The sequence below is a fragment of the Protopterus annectens genome, chromosome 8.part0 (assembly GCF_019279795.1).
Source record: "Protopterus annectens isolate FY-2018-M chromosome 8.part0, PAN1.0, whole genome shotgun sequence".
NCBI classification, from domain to species: Eukaryota; Metazoa; Chordata; order Ceratodontiformes; family Protopteridae; genus Protopterus; species Protopterus annectens.
The window spans coordinates 725,601,448-725,620,106 of record NC_056741.1 but is presented as its reverse complement, the minus strand read 5'-3'; the positions used below and the strand labels follow the sequence as shown (position 1 = coordinate 725,620,106).

Genomic DNA, 18,659 nt, shown 5'->3' with positions numbered 1-18,659 from the left:
GATACAGCAGGAGATCCATTCAGAAATAGTATTTTTTAAACTGGTCTCCCCTCAAAGCTACTGGTAGAGATCACAAAAGGTTGGTCCGCATTCCTGACATTATTGGTTCCAAGTAGTAACTCAGTTGCCTATGCACATCCAAAGAATGGAGGATACTTTCTCCTTTGTTCTGAGGGTTAGGAAAGAATGTAGGTAGGTATATGGTTTAAAGAAGTCTCTGTCACCATCTTGGGCATAAAGGAAAGGTTGGTTCTGAGAGCACACTGTCTGGGTAGAAAATTATGAAAGGTGCAATACACATAAAGGCCTGAAACTCTCTCACCCTTCTGGCTGGGAAAATGGCTAGTACGAAGGCTATCCTTCAGGTCAGGAATTTCATATCAGCGGAAGCTGCTGGTTCAAAGGGTGGAACAGTGAGCTACTCCAGAAAGAAACTAAGGTCCTGGGGAGGAACAAGGTGGTTTCCTGGGATGCCTAATGTGGACAACCCCTCTCAGAAAGTGTTTCAAGAGGGAATGTGAAATGAAAGGAGGTTGAGAAGGCAGGCAGAAATAGCTGAAACATGGACTGTTACACAGCAGTAGAAGAAACCTTTTTCAAAAAGGCTGGATAAATATGACAGGATGAAAGGGATCTGAGCTTGACGAGGGTTTTGTCCCTTGTCTGCACCAAAGAATGAACGTATTACATCAGCTGGCGTAGGACTTCCTAATGCTTCTTTTAGAATGTTCAGGACTTGCTAGTCAAGGAGAGACCCATTCCACGGGATTAAGGTATCATCCATTCCACGAGATTAAGGTATCATCCAGCTATCAATTCGAGTGTGTGCAGGCTGGGGTATATTATCATGCCCTTGCTCAGCATTAGCAGGTCCACACTCTGTGGCAGCTGCCATAGCTCCCTGTTGGTTAGACTGAGAAATAGAGGGTACCAGTGCTGTCTCAGCCAACCTGGGGTTATCAGAATTACCCTTGACCCCTCTTCCCTTATTTTCAGCAAAACCCTGGACAGCAGTGGTAAGGCATAAAGGAATAAGGCCTGTCCAAGGAAAGGAAAATACATCTGTCTTTCAGGCTGACTTCATTTTGTTCCTGGAGCAAAACTTTTTCAAATGAGCATTTTCTTTGGTGGCAAAAGTGTCTGTCTGTGGCACTCCCCACTTTTTGGTTATGCTGAGAAATACTTCTCGCAGCAGTTGCCACCCATGAGGGTCTGAGAGGCTCCTGTTGAGGAAATATGCTAATTGACTGATTTCTCCTGGTAAGTACTGTGCACTAGGGAGCTTGCAGTTTCCCAAAGGCCTATGGCCAGGCGACAAAGTGGGTAAGAGTAGCACCCCCCCCCTGTTTATGTACCATATAACTGTGGCAATGCCTGTCTTCACTAGGATGACTCCAGTTTCCATTTCCTTTGGAAGGCAAACAGGCCCTTTTGGGCTACCATTAGTTCTTTTAGGTTAATGTGTTTGTTTTGGAACTGGGAGTCCCATTTGCCATGAGTCTGGAGGTTCAAGTGGGCTACCCAGGCTACTTCTGATGCATCTGTTGTCGGAGTTTGGTCCTCAGGAATGAACCTGAAGGAAAGGCCTGGATTAAAGTAGCATACTTGGGACCCCAAGATAAACTCTTTCCTGAGGCAAGGAGGCAATTTTACTCTGAAGACACTGCGAATGCTGGCACCACACAGTTTTGAGATACCAGTACATATTTCTCATAAGCAGTCTGGCCAGGGAGATCATGAGAATGCAAGAGGCCATGTATCCCAGGGCCCTGAGATATTCTCTGGCTGTGAGGTATTTCCAGTCCAGGATCTTTCTGGAGTAAAAGTTTAGGAAGGTAACCTTGTCTGGAGGAAGGAAAGCCCTCTGAAGAGCCTTTAAGGCTCCTGCCTGCTAGCGGAGTTTGTTTGAGATTTGTGTGTACTAACGGTGAAACCCACCAAGGTTAGTAAGTGCTGGATATAAAGCAGGTCTGCTTTGAGTTTTTCTAGGCTTGCTGCATGAATGAAGCAATCATCTAAGGGTAAACCTAAATTCCCTTTGTACTGCTGAAGGCTATCACCAGGGCTAGGCATGTTGTGAAGACCCTGTGTGCAGTAGATAAGCCAAAGGGCACAGCACAGAAAGTACAGTTGTGTACACTTACCATAAATGTAGATGTTGAGTGTATTCACTGTTGCAGTCATTACATTTGGGTAATCCTGCTGGCAGGTTGCCCTCAGCCGGCCTGAATTCCAAAGTCTTGGGTCCTGCGTCAGCTGCTGTTGCCCCTTCCCTGACGTCAGGCCGTCAGGGGAATAAAAGAAGCAGCAGACGGCATTTTCTTTAGTTTTTCTTGTCCCAGATGTCAGGTGCCCCCAAAAAGGGTTGCCAAAATTTATATATGTATAATTACATGCACCAATATAAAATGTACCTTTGTCTACAAGCAAATACACCACATAGGTTGTACAAATCAGGGAAGGAAAGATGGGCTCCATCAGAAGAAAAGGGGGATGGTGGGTGGGTACCCTGGACTGCAACAGTGAATACACTTGAACATCTACAGTTATGGTAAGTGTACCATATGGTAAGAGTACACAACTGCAATATGTTCTTCGTGTTTCACTGTTGCAGTCATTACATTTGGGTACAGTCCCAAAGCTAAGGTTGGGGGCTGCAGCTAAACAGCGTTAGGAGAGGCTAAGAGGCCCTGCAGAAATGCAGTGGCAAAGCCTGACCTGGATTTACAGTAGAATGACAGATGATAGTGCTTTGTAAAGGTGTGCACTAAAGTAGCAGCCTCTAAAATGTCCTTGGTAGGTTGAGAAAGGCTGCTGAAGTGGCTGCAGCTCTGGTTGAGTGTGGCCTAATGCCCTTAGGTACTGGCCTGCCATGGTGTACATAGCAGAAACAAATGCAGTGGCCTATCCACTTTGAGATAGCCTTTCCTTGTGATCCTGCAGCATATGTCACTAGTAATTGCTCTGTCTTTCTGAAAACTTTGGTTCTGTCCAAGTAGAATCTAAGCTGTCTGTGTATGTCCAAAGAATGCAGAATTCTCTCCCCCTTGTTCTGTGGATTTGGATAAAAGGTTGGCAGGTGAGTAGTTTGGTTCAGAACCAAACTGGACACCACCTTAGGCATAAATGTTGGGTTTGTCCACAGAGAGACCCTGTCTGGATGAAAAATGATAAAAGGTTCCACAGCCATGAGTGCCTGTAACTCTGAAACTCGTCTTGCAGAAGTTATTGCTAGGAGCAGAGCTGTTTTCCAAGATAAAAACTTTATACCAGCAGTAGCAGCTGGCTCAAAAGGAGGCAGAGTGAGTTTTTCCAAGACATAGTTGAGGTCCCATGCAGGCATTGGTGAGCTCCTTGTTGGCCTTAAATTTTTGGCCCCTCTGAGGTACTGCTTTAATAAGGGTTGCAAAAAGATTGGTGGCTCTACACTGTAATGAGCCGAAATGGCAGAGGCATGAATTTTAATAGACGAGAAAGATAGGCCTTTGTCCAGCATCTCAGTTAAGTACTGCAAAATCGGAGGAATATTTGGCACAGCTGTATCAGTTCTTTGTGCCTGGTTCCAAGCACAGACTCTCTTCCATTTTCCAGCATAAGATTTTCTAGTACTAGGCCTTCTGGCTTCCAAAATGACATCCATCACAGCTTTACTGAGAGGTGTGTTTTGCATGACTACATTATTCGCCATGCTGTCAGGTCTAAAGTTCCGAGTTGGCTGTGCAGGATCTGACTGTTTTGCTGGGACAGTAGATGAGGTATTTGAGGTAAGGTCCAAGCTGGGCATTGAGACAAGCTCCTTAGTATTGGATACCAGTACTGACAGGGCCAGTCTGGGGCAATCAGTATCATCTTTGGCTTCTCCTGTCTGACCTTTAGGAGTACCTTGGGGAGGAGAGGCAGAGAGGGAAATGCGTATACTGATAGGTTTTTCAAGCTGAAAGATAGGGCGTCCACTTTCCATGCTTGTCTGTGATAAATCCTTGTGCAGAATCTTTTTAGTTGGTAGTTGTGAGGGGAGGCAAACAAATCTATGTCTGGGCATCCCCATTTCCTTGTGATCATGCTGAAGACTTGTGGGTCCAGGTGCCACTCGTGGGGATCCATGAGGTCCCTGCTTGCTTAGTCTGCCAGAGTATTTTTCCTTCCTGGCAGGAATTGTGCCTGCAGATGTACTTAGTAAGCCAATGCTGTGTCCCACAAAGTCATGACTAGTCTGCAAAGGGGTTAAGAATGTGTGCCCCCCTGCTTGTTTATATACCACATGACCGTGGTGTTGTCTGTCTTCATCAGTAGTTGTCCTGGATGAAGTAGGTCCTTGAAGGCTGTCAGGGCATTTTGAACTGCTAGCATCTCTTTTTGATTGATATGTAGATGCATTTGGTTTGAGGTCCATGTGCCCTGAATGCATCTTCCTGCCATGTGGGCCCCCCAGGCATAATCTGATGTATCCATTGTTAGTGTCTGCCTGGCTGGGGGTAATGTGAACGGCTGTCCCTTGTTTTGGTGACAAACCTTTGCCCCCCATCGAAACCCCTGTTGCAGGCAGGGAATGAGAGTAATCATAGTTTCCAGGCTGTGGCAATGTTGAGTCCATACACTTTTTAGGTACCATTGAAGTTTCCTCATATGCAGTCTTTCAATGGAATTAGTAGGATACAGGTTGCCATGAAGCCCAAAGCCTGCAAAATTTTTCTTGCAGATAACTGGGCCTTTGTTGCCAACATTTTGAAAGAGGTAGTCAGTTGCCTTTGTTTGTCTGGCGTGAGATAAGCCATTTGGGCAGTTGTATTTAAGCTTGCACCCAGGAACATTATGTCTTGAGAGGATACTAGTTTTGATTTATTTTCGTTGACTGTGTACCCTAGGCATGTTAGAAGTCTTTTCACAAACGCCAGATGCTGTAGAAGAATGTCCTTGTTCTCTGCTTGAATTAGACAGTCCAAGTAAGGATATATCTGTATTCCTCTGTCTGCAGAATACAATTATTGGTGCCAGGCACTTTGTAAAGACCCTGGGCGCAGTAGGTAAGCCAAAGGGCAGTGCAGAGAATTGGTAATGCATTGAGCCAGCATTGAATCTGAGGTATCTTCTGCATATTTGTCTGATTGGGACATGCAGGTATGCCTCTTTTAGGTCTAAAGTCACTAGCCAAGCGTTATTGCCCAGCATGGGCAGAAGCTGCTGCAAAGTCAACATCTTGAATTTTGGTACATCCAGGAATGTGTTCAACATAGATAGGTCCAGTACTGCCCTCCAGGCCTTGTCCTTTCTGGGTACCAAGAACAGTCGAGTAAAATCCTTGTCCCTGCTCTTGCTCTGGTACTTGTTGAATGGCCCCCATGTCCATGAGGGATGAGACTTGTTTTTGTGCCTCTGCCCATTGATTTTTTGGCAGATCTGGCCAGCCATTTGCCTTTGGCAGGGTATGGAAATGGAACTTGTAGCCTTGTGACACGATATTTAGGACCCACTTGTCCTGGGTTATAATGTGCCAATTTTGAGAAATAAAGTGCTAATTTTTCCCCTAAGGGTGCTGCCAGGAGATAAATGCTTGGTGCAGGCAGGGGAAAGTCATTGAGACTGTTTCCTGTATGGTTGTGATTTGTCTTTTCCAACTTTGGAGGTAGAAGCCCCCCACTGCTTTGAGTGGTATGAACCTTGCGCCTGGGATCTGCCTCTAGGGCATCTGGACCTACCCCTTTGAGGTCTGACACAGGAAAAGGACCAATTCTTTGTTGGCCAGTGTCTACTAAACCTAGGTGGCTGTACTTGTAAAAAATCTTTGACCGTTTGCATAGATTTAGCTTTGTCCTCCATTTTCTTTAACACTTCTTCTGCCTTAACACCAATGTATCATGCTGTAAAGGTGCACCTAATAATTTAACTTTAACATGATCAGGCAGATTTTGTTCCTTTAACCAAGCATGCCTCCTAATTACAGAACCTGTAACTGCGGCCCTGCAGGAGGCCTCTAAAGAATCAAAACCACATTGCAAAGTATGCTTTCCAACTTGTTCAGCTGCATGCAATAAATTCTGCATTTCTTTGTTTTCTGCACATTCAGAGTATAACAACATTTTCTGTTTAAGCAATGCTAAGACATGTTGCTGATATTTGAGCATATGAAACTGACAGTTTAAGGCCCTTATAGCCAAGGTAGCAGATGTGTAAACCTTTTTTCCCCATCTATCCAGTGCCCTAGAATCTCTGTCAGAGGGGGGTAAGGTTTTTTGCAGCGGAAGCCTTAACTGCTTTGGGAACCTGAGAAATAGTTTCTGGGTCTGCAGCAGGGGTTTTAAAAAGGAATTTATGAGAGTCAGGAACCCTGTAATATCTGTCAAGCTGCTGGAGCTGGAGGTAAGGAGTCAGGGGTAAGACTAGACTCCGAAAACACATCATCTACAATGTCTAACACAGGTGGGATGGCTAGTGGCTTGTGTTGAGGTAGTAAAAGGAAATCCCTGAGCCTCTTTTTAGATTCTGAAAAATCTTGTCTCTCTCTCAGTGGAAATGCTACCTCATGGTTTGTAAGGTTTCCCCAAAAGAATAGTCCTCTGGAGAAGAAGCTGAAGGTATAGACTCTTCAGCATCAGAATCCTCATGGGGGGGGGGGGGGGGAGTAGTATTCCTGATCAGAAGAAATGGAAACCTGATCTGAAGATTCAGAGTCAGTCTCTTGCCTAGGCCTCTTATCAGGAGGGGGATGGGAACCCCTGATCAAGGTAATAAAGTCTTCGGCCATTTTGAGCATCTGTTTTTTGGGCATAGAGGCCTGACCACGTGGCTCTTGAATTGGTTTCTTTGCTTTGGAAGGTGCTTTAGTCTTTGCCTTTGAAGCTGAAGTCGGTTTGATGTAAAGATGTTTAGGCCTGAATACACCCTCAGAAGCCGGTGCCTGCTCAGCGGCTTCGGACCCATCTGAAGGGATAATATCCAAGGCTCCAATATCTTGAGTTTCCAGCGGCATGGCCGACTCCACGTGGGAGTCGGTTGCGGCCTGCGACTCTAAAGTAGCGGGTGTCAGGGGCTGCAAAAGCGCCTCACTGAGGACAGGAGAACCGGCGACTGGCTTAGGAGAAGCTTCGTTGTCCGTTTTGGGCCTCAGTTGCCTATCTCTTTCCCTTTCTTTGCGTTTTTTGTGGACTCCGGTAGTCGGATGGCTATCCGACGACATTTCTGGATAATTAAACCGGCGTCCGAAATAGTTTAAAGCAAAATCATACAGACGTTTAAAAGTGCGTTGGTTAAATCTAGCACAAAACCGACAACCAGAAATGTGATCAGGGCCTAGGCAAGGAATACAGTAAGAATGAAAATCCTTGAGGTATTTACTTCCCACAAGAAATACAATTACTTTTTCTGACATCGGTCTGGAGCAAGAAAAAGGTTTCCCCAATGGGGTACTTACCTTTATTGAAGACTTCGGATCTGAAACTCGAACACGAAAATCTCAGGAGTCGGCCGACCGGCACTTGCGAACTGCTTCGGGCACTGAGCGGCAAGAAAGACTGAAGAAAATGGCGCCGGCTGCTTCTTTTATACCCCTGACGGCCTGACGTCAGGGAAGGGGCGACAGCAGCCGACGCAGGACCCAAGACTTTGGAATTCAGGCCGGCTGAGGGCAACCTGCCAGCAGGATTACCCAAATGTAATGACTGCAACAGTGAAACACGAAGAACATCTGATAGAGCCTCACACCTGCTCTGAAGCTTAAGAAGCTTCTGTGAGATTCCTCTATGGGGATACAGAGGTATGCATCTTTTAGATTTAAGGTTACCACAAAAAAGTTAGGCGTAATCATGGGCAGTAGTTTTAGAATTTTGGGACCTACAAGAATCGGTTGAGCCTTGACAGGTCTAGAACAGGCCTCCAGGTACCTACATTTCTGGGAACTAGGAAGTCTGGAGTAAAAACTTTTCCTTGTAAGGATTTTGGTATAGGTTCCACACAGCCTTGAGCACACAGAAGCTCTATATGGATTAAGGTGTCAGTCTTTTGGTTTGGAGGAATGTCTGGGAAGACTGAGAGAATCAAGAGTTGTTTGAATTTAATCTGCAACCTCTATGAATGACTTTTAGCACCCATAGATCCCCAGTAATTAGATTCCAGTTCCTATAAAAAAGTGACAGTCTCCTCCCAGCTTGGGAGTGAGGGAAGGGGGAAGGGAGTGCCATGCAAGAGTCATGATCTGCTCCCTGCTAGATTCCTAGGGATGTGATCCCGAAGGCCTGCTTGGGTCAGACTGCCACTGTTAAGGCCGATGGTGCTATCTCTGGCTCCTTTCCCTACAAGGTTTCCTTTGTCTACGCTTACATTTGAGGCTGGGAAGGACCAATGTTTGGTAGGATAATTCTGGTTGAATCAAGGGGGTTGGACCTGAAGGAAGTCTTTTGACAGTTTACACTGACTTGGCCTTATCCTCCATTTTCTTAAGGGCAGCTTTAGCCTTAGAACCAAAAAGAAATCTTTATATAAAGGGGCATGTAGGAGACTAGATTGGACATGCTCAGGAAGGGACTGCTTCTTCAGCCAGTCATGCCTTCTAATGGTGGATCATGTGGCTGTTGCCTTGATGGAAGCTTCAAAAGTATCACAGCCTCAGTGCAGAGAATGCTTAGCCACCTGAGAGCAGGAGTTGCATAGATCCATTAACTCCTTTGAGAGGGGGCCTTATTTTCAATCTCCATTAGTTTTTGTTTCATCTGGTCAAGAAGAGTTTTCTGGTACTTCACCATAACAGTGAGGATAGCAGAGGTGCAGACTTTCTTTCCAAACCTGTCTAAGGCTTTGCTTTCCTTGTCTGTAGGTAAAGGGTTTTTGGAAGAGCAAGCTTTTGCTCTCTTAGGGCCTACCACTTAATGATCTGCTACAGGGATCTTAAAAAGGTGCTTGTGGGAATCTAGAACCCTGTAAAATCTGTCAGGCTTGAGTCTGGTTGTAAAGAAGAATCGAGGAAGACACTGTCTACTATCTTTCAGACTAGGGGAAGGGCAAGAGGATTATGCTTAGGGAGATTAAGAAATTCCCTAATTCCTTTTTTTTGGATTGGGAGTAGTCCCAAGCTTTCCAGCTGTAGTACTCCCTCAAGGTATGCAATGTCTCCTTAAATGAAATATCCTTTGGGTGGGGAGGAGGCTGAGGCAATGTTCTCCTCAAGCATCAGAATCCCCACAGGAAGCAATCGATGCACCCTCAAGGGTGGATTCATCATAATCAAAATCATCCTCAGAGTCAAATGAGTCAGAAAATTCCTGTGGTAGGGTACTCCTCTTTCTTTTACCAAGGGATGTTTCAGAGGGAGAGAGGTGTTTGGATCTGACCAAAGAAATCAATTCCTCAGTCAACCTCACTTGGTCTTATTAGCAGGCCTGTGAGTGGGAGCCAATCGGCCTGGGCTGAGGTAAGGTGGGTTCAGCTTTTTTGCGACTGGCCTAGGGCTGGCCTCCACACTAGTATTCGAATGAACTAACTCTGGGCAAACAAGTAGGCTGAGCGATCTCCTGACAACATGAAGAGTCACAGTCAGTTTTAGAGTAGTCACTGGAAGGTAGAGCCTGCAAAGCAGTTCTGGGCCCACCAATGAGCTAAATCTTTCAACATGTAATGAAGTAGAGGGACCTGAAGGCATACTGGACTCCAAACAGGTGTCGATAGGGACCTGTAGCACCACTTCAGTCATCAAAGTGGGGGTGGGTGTCTGTGAAGGCACCTCACCTTCTTCGGCAATCACAAGCCTAGGAGGACTGGCAGACATGGAGTGAGCATGGTCTGTGCGTTAAATCTGAAGTGCTTTTCCTTTTTCTGCCTAAAGAGATCTACACAAGCTTAACTGGCAGATGACATCGTATGCTAATGGCCTGATGACTCAATGAAATGTTCAGCTAGAATCTCAGCCATACGCTTGACAGTTCTGCTATTAAATTGAGCACAAAACTGACAGTTAGGAACGTTGTGTTCTTGCTCCAAACAAATCACACAAGGTGTGGTATCTGTTTGCCACAGCAGATACAGTTAACTTTCTCTGACATTAGTCAAAAAGCACACGAAAAGCTCCCCAAAAGGGTCCTTCGCTTTAGACATCATCTTTCTCTGGTGTGGACTGACTGAAGCACTGACTGGCACCATGCTTTGGGCTCCAACTGCAAGAAAGAACTGAGGTCAAGGTGCTAGCTGATTCTCTTTACACCCAAACACAATGACGTTGAACAGGGTATCCTCTGGCTTTAGAAGTCTGGCTGGAAAATGGCTTCCAAGGTGGGAAATCCCACAAGTCAAGACTGACACTGAAACACGAAGAACATCTACTAACCAGCAAGCCATTTTAGCATCCTTAAAGAAAGCTGCACTGCGCTAAAATAAATGCTTCTGCAGAAAAGGCGACACCCTCAATCTTGAAATATATGAACTCTGTGACAGCAGTTCTTCGGAGAATTAATACAATACCTCTGAAATTGCACCACCTTCGCAAAAAGAAGTAAATTTATTTGCCTTTTCTCCAAGGTGGTTCAACCTTGGAGGTAGCATAGTTAGAGAAAAGGTGTGTGGGAGATGCAGCCCACTACAAAAATGCTTGGCTGCTGGTGCATTCTATTGCTGTCTTCGGCAGTAACCTTCTGTGACAGCAAGCCTGTGTGGGCAGTACGCTAGGGAACAGAAGGTTGTGTGTGCTTCAGGAAAATAAAAAAAAAATTGACTCACACAGTCTAGCACTGAGCAGGATAAAATATGTCTATTAATTCACTTACTTCACTAGCTGATGCATCATCAGGAGGAAGATAATAGTGAGTTACAACCATGTTTGTTCCTTTAATGACCCCAACATCAAACCACTGATTCTCCTTTTTCACTGGCGGCTTGGGAGGTGCAGGAGGTGGTTCAGGTTTCTAAACAGGAAAAAGAAAATACATAATAAATGTTAAGAAAAAGTGTGGATCACACATGTCCTACATCAACTGCATACTAAAACAAACACAAAAGAATCATCAGTATTCAACACATCTGACAGAATTATTTTGCCAAAAGTAAACAAAATGCTACAATTAAAGAACGCCTTACCTTATCAAATTACTGTACTTTTAGAACCTTCACATAACTGCATCTTGTGGCCCTATGTTTTTTCCTTTGGGAAGTCATCAAAATTGCCAGAACTTCACAGCAAATGTACAGTGCCGTAAGCAACTTAATACAACTGGTGGTAGTAGGTACAGTGTAGTCAAATCAGCATTAATCTCTATACAGATCTCTGCTACTGGCAGAGAACGAGATCTGGCTTGACCTTCAGTGCAAAGCATACTTTCTCCATTGCCAAAATGACTTTGCCTTATCTCACACACCTACATGAATCATAGGTGATGCCTGCTTGTGCCACTGTCAGCTCTTTCTTGCTCTGTGACATGTCTGGAACAAGACAGCATGTCGCAGTCCACCACTGGTCCAGACCACAACTAGACAAAAACTAAGCATGCAACTACACTACTGAGGATTTTTTTTTTCATTTGGTTAGTCTGCATTTTGTTTACAAAGCAGAAATCTGGCAAACTAATTGTCAAAATCTGGGGATGTGAAAAATGAGTGCTTCAGAAAAAAGCAAAAGTACAGTTTTGTACCTACCATAAATGTAGATGTTCGAGGATCCACATTGCTGCAGTCCTAACTATTGGGTAGTCCGCTGTCCCAGTCGGCCCGAATACCAAAGTATATGGCTGACGTCGGTCAAGGCGCATTAGACTGACGTCAGTACGTCAGGGTACTAATGCGCATGACCGACGTCATATCCTCAGTCTTTTCTTGCCCCAGATGTCAGAAGACCCTAAAAAGACAAGGCCAAAACCAAAAACTCCAAACATTCCTGAACCAAAAATATGTACAATATATACAAAATTACCAGAGTATAACCTCACCTACACAACCACCCCTAAACACAGAGGGGACGGAGGGAGGTAAATTGGACTGCAGCAATGTGGATCCTCGAACATCTACATTTATGGTAGGTACAAAACTGTACTATGTTCTTCATTCCACATTGCTGCAGTCCTAACTATTGGGTAGAATCCCAAAGCAGAGGTAAGGGAGGCTGGCAAATCATAAGGAAGCAGGAGCTGACAACATGCCTTGCAAAATAGCTGTGGCAAAACCAGCCCTAGATTTAGAGTAGAGAGGAAGGTGATAATGCTTAGAGAAAGTATGCACTGAACTCCAAGTAGCTGCCTCCAAAATATCCTTAGTTGCCACCCCTTAGAAATGCTGTTGAAGTGGCAGTAGCCCTAGTGGAATGAGGCCTAATCCCAGCTGGAATCTCCTTGCCATGATGGGAATAACAAAATGCAATGCAAAACCCAATCCACTTAGAAATAGTTTGTTTTGACACAGGCTTGCCCTGAGAACTCAAAGCAAAAGAAACAAACAACTGCTGAGACTGCCTAAAATCCTTAGTCCTGCTTAAATAATAACGCAATTGCCTGTGTACATCTAAAGTGTGCAAAATCTTTTCCCCTTTATTTTGGGGATCTGCATAAAAAGTAGGCAAATGAATAGTTTGGTTTAAAGCCACACTAGAAATCACCTTAGGCATAAAGGAAGGATTAGTGCGTAATGATACCCTATCCTTATGAAAAATCAAAAAAGGCTCTACCGCCATAAGGGCCTGCAATTCAGAAACCCTTCTTGCAGAAGTAATGGCCAACAAAAAGCAGTCTTCCATGACAAGTATTTCAATTCAGCAGTAGCATGAGGCTCAAAAGGTTGTAGAGTAAGTTTCTCCAACACAAAATTGAGAACCCAAGCAGGAGTAGGAGCTCTACGTGGGGGCTTATATTCTTTGCCCCTCTAAGAAATTGCTTGAACAAAGGATGCGAAAACAATGGTGGGTCACAATCATAGTGAGCTGAAATCGCTGCAGCATGAATCTTAATGGAAGAGAAAGACAAACCTTTGTCCAATAACTCAGTAAGATATTGAAGAGCCACACTCAAATTAGGCTCAGAAATCTCCAAACTGTTTGCTGCACTCCAAAATAAAAATCTCTTCCATTTTTCTGCGTACACTTTCCTTGTACTAGGTCTTCTGGCTTCCATAATCACATTTAAAACTTGTTGAGGAAGTTGAGACCTGCTGTGTTTCAAAACAGAATATGCCAGGCTGTTAGATGAAGAGAGTGAAGCTTGATATTGAGCAGGTGACCGTCCCTCTGAGACAACAGGTGTGGAATCAAAGGTAAAGGCCATGGAGGCTTCCTTACCAGACTCCTCAGTAATGGGTACCAGTGTTGCCGAGGCCAATCTGGAGCTATTAAAATCATCCTTGGCTTGTCTTGTCTGACCTTTAGGAGCACCTTTGGGAGAAGAGGCAGAGGTGGAAAGGCATACACATGAAGATTTTTCCAACTGAAAGAAAGAGCATCCACTTTCCAAGCTGTGTGATGAAACCTCTTTGTGCAAAACTTTGGCAGCTGGTGGTTTAGTGGAGAAGCGAACAGATCTATGTCTGGAGTTCCCCATGACACTGTCAATTTTAGAAATACATGAAGATCCAGTTTCCACTCGTGGGGATCCATGATTTGTCTGCTTAACACATCTGCTAAGGAGTTCTGTGCTCCGGCAGAAACCTTGCCTGAAGAGTTAGTTGCAAGCTGAGCGCAGTCTCCCATAAAATCATTGCTTGCCTGCACAACGGGTAAGAATGTGTTCCCCTTGTTTGTTGATGTACCACATGACAGTTGTGTTGTCTGTTAGAATCAACACCTGCCCTGGAAGAAGTAACTCCTTGAAAGCCATTAATGCAAACTGGACTGCTAACATCTCTTTCATGTTGATATGTAGATGCTGTAGTCTGGCAGGCCACTTGTCTTGTATCCACTTTCCATTTAGATGAGCTCCCCAAGCAATGTCTGAGGCATCTGTCGTTAGAATCTGACTCGCCTCTGGCCGGGTCACAGAGAGTCCCTTGTTTAGGTGACATTCCTGAGCCCACCACAAAAATTCCTTTTGAATGCAAGGTATTATTTGAATGACAGTGTCCAAATCCTGGCAGTGCTGTATCCATACATTTTTGAGATACCACTGCAGCTTCCTCATATGCAGTTTGGCATTGGGAAGCACCAGAATACAAGATGCCATGAACCCTAAGGCTTGAAGGACTGTCCTTGCAGTCAGCCCAGACTGAAGAGATAGTTGATGGAAGTAACTGGAAAGATTCTGTTGTTTGTCCGGGGTTAAAAAGGCCATCTGGGCTGCTGTATTCAGTCTCACACCCAGAAAGCACATGTCTTGAGAGGGTACTAGACTGGACTTTATTTCGTTCACAGAATACCCTAGGCATCTTAGCACTGCTATCACAAATTCCAAATGCTGTAAAAGGTCTTCCTTTTCTTGAGCCAGAATCAGGCAGTCGTCCAAGTAAGGATAGATTTGAATTCCTTTTAGTCTGAAGTAAGCTATCACTGGAGCCAGAACCTTTGTGAATACTCTGGGCAGTAGATAAGCCAAAGGGCAATGCAGAGAACTGATAATGAGAATGTCCAGCTCGAAAACGCAGATACTTCCTGCAACTTAGTCTGATAGGCACATGAAGGTAAGCTTCCTTGAGATCTAAAGTTACCATCCAGTGATCTTTGCCCAGCAGAGGTAAAAGCTGTTGTAACGTCAACATTTTGAACTTGGGAATGTCCAGATAAGTGTTGAGGATAGATAAATCCAAAATTGGTCTCCACGTGTTCCCCTTCTTCGGTACTAGGAACAGGCGAGAATAAAATCCTAGGCCCCTTTCTGGCACAGGAACTGGCTGAATGGCCCCTATTTGGAGCAACAGAGAAATGTGCTTGTGAGCCTCTTTTCTTTGTAGAGGAGGAATGTCTGGCATGCCTTTGAAAGGAGGCAAGGTATGGAAATAAAACCTGTAACCATGGTGAATGATATCCAAAACCCATCTGTCTTGGGTAATTAAATCCCAATTTTCTTTGAAAAGAGCCAGCCTTCCTCCCAAAGGTGCTGCCAGGCGAGAATGTACTGGCAGCTGAAAAGGTAGGTCATTGGGTCTGTTTACGAAAGGACTGACCCCTGCCCTCACCAGAAGGCTGAGCAGGTGAACTCCCTGTTCTAGGCCTAAAAGAACCTTGAGCTCTGCCCCTACCACGTCTAGACCTACCCCTAGACTGGGAATCATAAGCCGGATATGTCCATCCCTTAGTAGGCCAATTTCTACTAAACTTCGGAGGCTGAACCTGCAAAAAATCCTTAACAGTTTGCATAGACTTAGCCTTGTCCTCCATTTTCTTTAAAACTGCTTCCACAGGCGAACCAAACAACACATCAGACTGTAAAGGAGCATCCAAAATCCTTGTTTTAACATGCTCAGCTAAATTTTGATCCCTCAACCAGGCGTGCCTACGAAGAACAGAACCAGTGGCAGCCACCCTCGAGGAGGCCTGCACAGCATCAAAACCACACTGCAAGGAATGCTTACCCACCTGTTCAGACACATGAACTAAATCCTGCAACTCTTTACACTCAATACCCTCTGCCAGAGCATCCACCTTAGACTTCAATTGTGAAAGGAGATAATTCTGATATTTTAACATGTGAAACTGACAATTCAACGCCCTCATGGCTAAAGTGGAAGAAGTATACACTTTCTTTCCCCATCTATCCAAAGCCCTTGCCTCTTTATCAGGAGGAACAGGATTTTTAACAACAGAAGCCTTCACACCTTTAGGCCCCTGAGAGACAGTTTCGGGTCTGCCCTAGGACTCTTAAAAAGATACTTATGAGCTTCAGGCACCCTATAGTACCTATCCGGTTTAACTGGGGCAGGAGGCAAAGAATCAGGATTCAGGAAGCCTCTGCAAAACATCTTCCACCACATTCAGAACAGGAGGTATAGCTAAAGGCCTATGCTGGGGTAAAACAAGAATTCCTAAGCCTCTTCCTGGAATCAGAGAAATCTTGACCTTCCCATTTAAAATGCTCCCTCATGGAATGCAGAGTCTCTGAAAATGAAAAATCCTCAGGAGGAGAAGCTGAAGAAGTAGAATCATCCACATCAGAATCAGAATAAGGAGGATACTCCTGCAAGTCTTCAGTCAAGACTCAGAAGCCTCGAACATTGCTCAAAACTCTCAAACTCAGGTTCCACCCTAGGCCTCTTATCAGGAGGGGGCATAGAACCTCTAATCATAGTAATCAAATCCTCTGCCATTTTAAGCATATGTTTCTTAGGCAAAGACCCTGAAGCACTAGGAGAAACCCCCACTGAAGCTAAACTTGGCCTGCCTCTCAAAGAAGCCTTGGAAACAGAAGGGGAGGCTCTAACCACCTTAGGAAGAGAGGGAAGAACAGCCACCTGAGAAGCCCCTTCCGCCTGGCCTACTTCCTGAAAGGACACATCCTGTAACAGTAAAGTCTCTTCCTGAGACTCCAAAGAAACTCCTGGCAGAACCTCCGGCTCCACTGAGCCTTCTAAAGAACCGACGTCCGGGACTGTCGGTTCTTCCACTCTAGGCTTTGCTGCTTTGTCCTTGCGCTTTTTGGCCGAAGCGGGCGTCGGAGCGTCCGACGGCATTTTATAATTACAACGCTTCCCAAAAACTAACCTGGCACAGTCTAACCTTCTCTTAATAGTGCGTTTGTTAAATCTAGCACAAGAGCGGCATCCAACAACGTCGTGCTCAGGCCCTAAACAAGGTATACACAAAGTATGGTAATCCCTATGAGGTATCTGTTTCCCACAAGAAATACAGTTATTCACTTTTTCTGACATCCGGTTAAATACTGAGGCAAGAAAAAACCAAAATATTCCCCAACGGGGTACGTAGCCAACTTTGATTCGGTCTGAAACTCTGACTTCAGAAACTTTCAGAACGCCAACCTGCACTCGCAAAACTGCTTCTGCATCGGACCATGCGGCAAAAAAGACTGAGGATATGACGTCGGTCATGCGCATTAGTACCCTGACGTACTGACGTCAGTCTAATGCGCCTTGACTGACGTCAGCCATATACTTTGGTATTCGGGCCGACTGGGACAGCGGACTACCCAATAGTTAGGACTGCAGCAATGTGGAATGAAGAACATCAGATATGCTTACAGATGTCTGAAACTGCATGAAGACTACCACTTCTAGTACATCTGCACTGCTTAGGGCTACAGCAGGACCGCCCTCATCTCTAGAACGTTTATGTGCAAGCCGGTCTCTACAGGGGACCACAGGCCTTGGACCATCCAGCCCGAACAATGCTCCCCCCACCTGAGTTGGGAGTTGTCCGTGGTCACTGTGGCTTGGACAGAGGCTGAAACAAGGGGTCGTCCCTCCAAGATCACCGGAGAGCACATCCACCACAGAAAGGATGATGACGGACTCGACTGAGTTGTATTGGATACAATAATGAAAGTTCCAACATGGACCACTGCACACCTAGTGTCCACTGTAGAATTCTCATATGTAACCGGGCGCATGGAAGCAGCGTTATGGTTGCCACCATTGAACCTAAGGCCCTCAACACTGATTCGGCCGATGGAAGATGAGAATGGTAGATCAGAGAGACATGCATCCTCAGGTTTTGTACTCTCTCCGAAGTCAGGAAGACTTTGCACTGTAAGGTGTCTATCCTTGCCCCAATGCAGTTTATCACCTGGACAGGATTTAGAAGTGATTTGGATGCGTTGATTGTGATCCCAAATGCAGGGCGAGCTTTAAGAAATAATCCTCGGTTTGAGAAAGTAGACGCCTGGTGGGAGCATTGAGGAGCCAATTGTCCAGGTATGGGCAGACCTGAATCCCCTGAAGCCTCAGGTGAGCCGCTACTACCGCCATCACTTTGGTGAACACCCAGGGGGCTGTGGTGAGACCAAAGGGTTGGGCTCAAAATTGATAATTATTGACTCCTAGCAGGAAGCGGTGGAACCTCCTGGAGCTTCTGTGCATCTTTATACGATAGTAGGCATCCTGGAGATCTAACGAGCACATCCAGTCACTCTCTTGCAGGTACAGCATGATGGACTGTAGTGTGACCATCTGGCATTTTTCTTTAGCAACTGACAGGTTCAGGGTAGGTAGGTCCAGAATGGGCCTTAAGTCCCCAGTTTTTTTTTTGACACCAAAAAGAACCTAGAGTAGAAGCCCGATTCGGACTGATCTGGGGAGACAGGTTCAATGGCTCGTTTTTCTAGCAGCTTGGAAATTTCCTGTGCTGCTGCCTCCCTCTGTGCGGGTGGTACGTCCGGGAGGTGTTTGGGAGGAAACAAAAAGGGGATAGAGTATCCTCTGGATATGATCTGAAGCACTCAACGGTCTGATGTAACGGACTAATTGTCCCCCAACTGCCTCCAGAGTTGAGCAGTCGAGCAACCCCTCAGGGTTAATCAAAAGAAAACTAAAAACTAGTAACACCACCAGATCCAATGCCAGGAGAAAACACAAGCTTTAATAAAATAAAACAAACAAACTGACCCTTCCGGGTTGCTGTCCAGGCCTGTCTGGGAAAGATTCTCAAGACCCAAAATTCCTCGGACCCCCACTGCCTCTGGGCCGGCGTCCATTTTGTTCCCCTCTGCCTCTGGGGGTAGAAGAGCCCTGAGTGTCCCGGGAATACTGTGACTTCCAGAACCACGTCGTCTTTTGCCCTCTCTGATTCCAGGAAAAGGATCTTTGAGGGTTCGAGAAGCAGA

At 45.4% G+C, this 18,659-nt stretch overlaps 1 protein-coding gene across 4 annotated transcripts in view; it reads right to left on the bottom strand.

The window, feature by feature from the left end:
• Positions 1-18,659, bottom strand: part of HCFC1 (host cell factor C1) — a 3,865,385-nt gene that overhangs the window by 753,539 nt on the left and 3,093,187 nt on the right. For all 4 annotated transcript variants that reach the window (XM_044080175.1, XM_044080172.1, XM_044080173.1 and 1 more), the window contains exon 22: positions 10,746-10,883. In XM_044080175.1, coding sequence (XP_043936110.1) covers positions 10,746-10,883 — 138 coding nt within the window. The remainder of the gene's footprint in view (positions 1-10,745; positions 10,884-18,659) is intronic.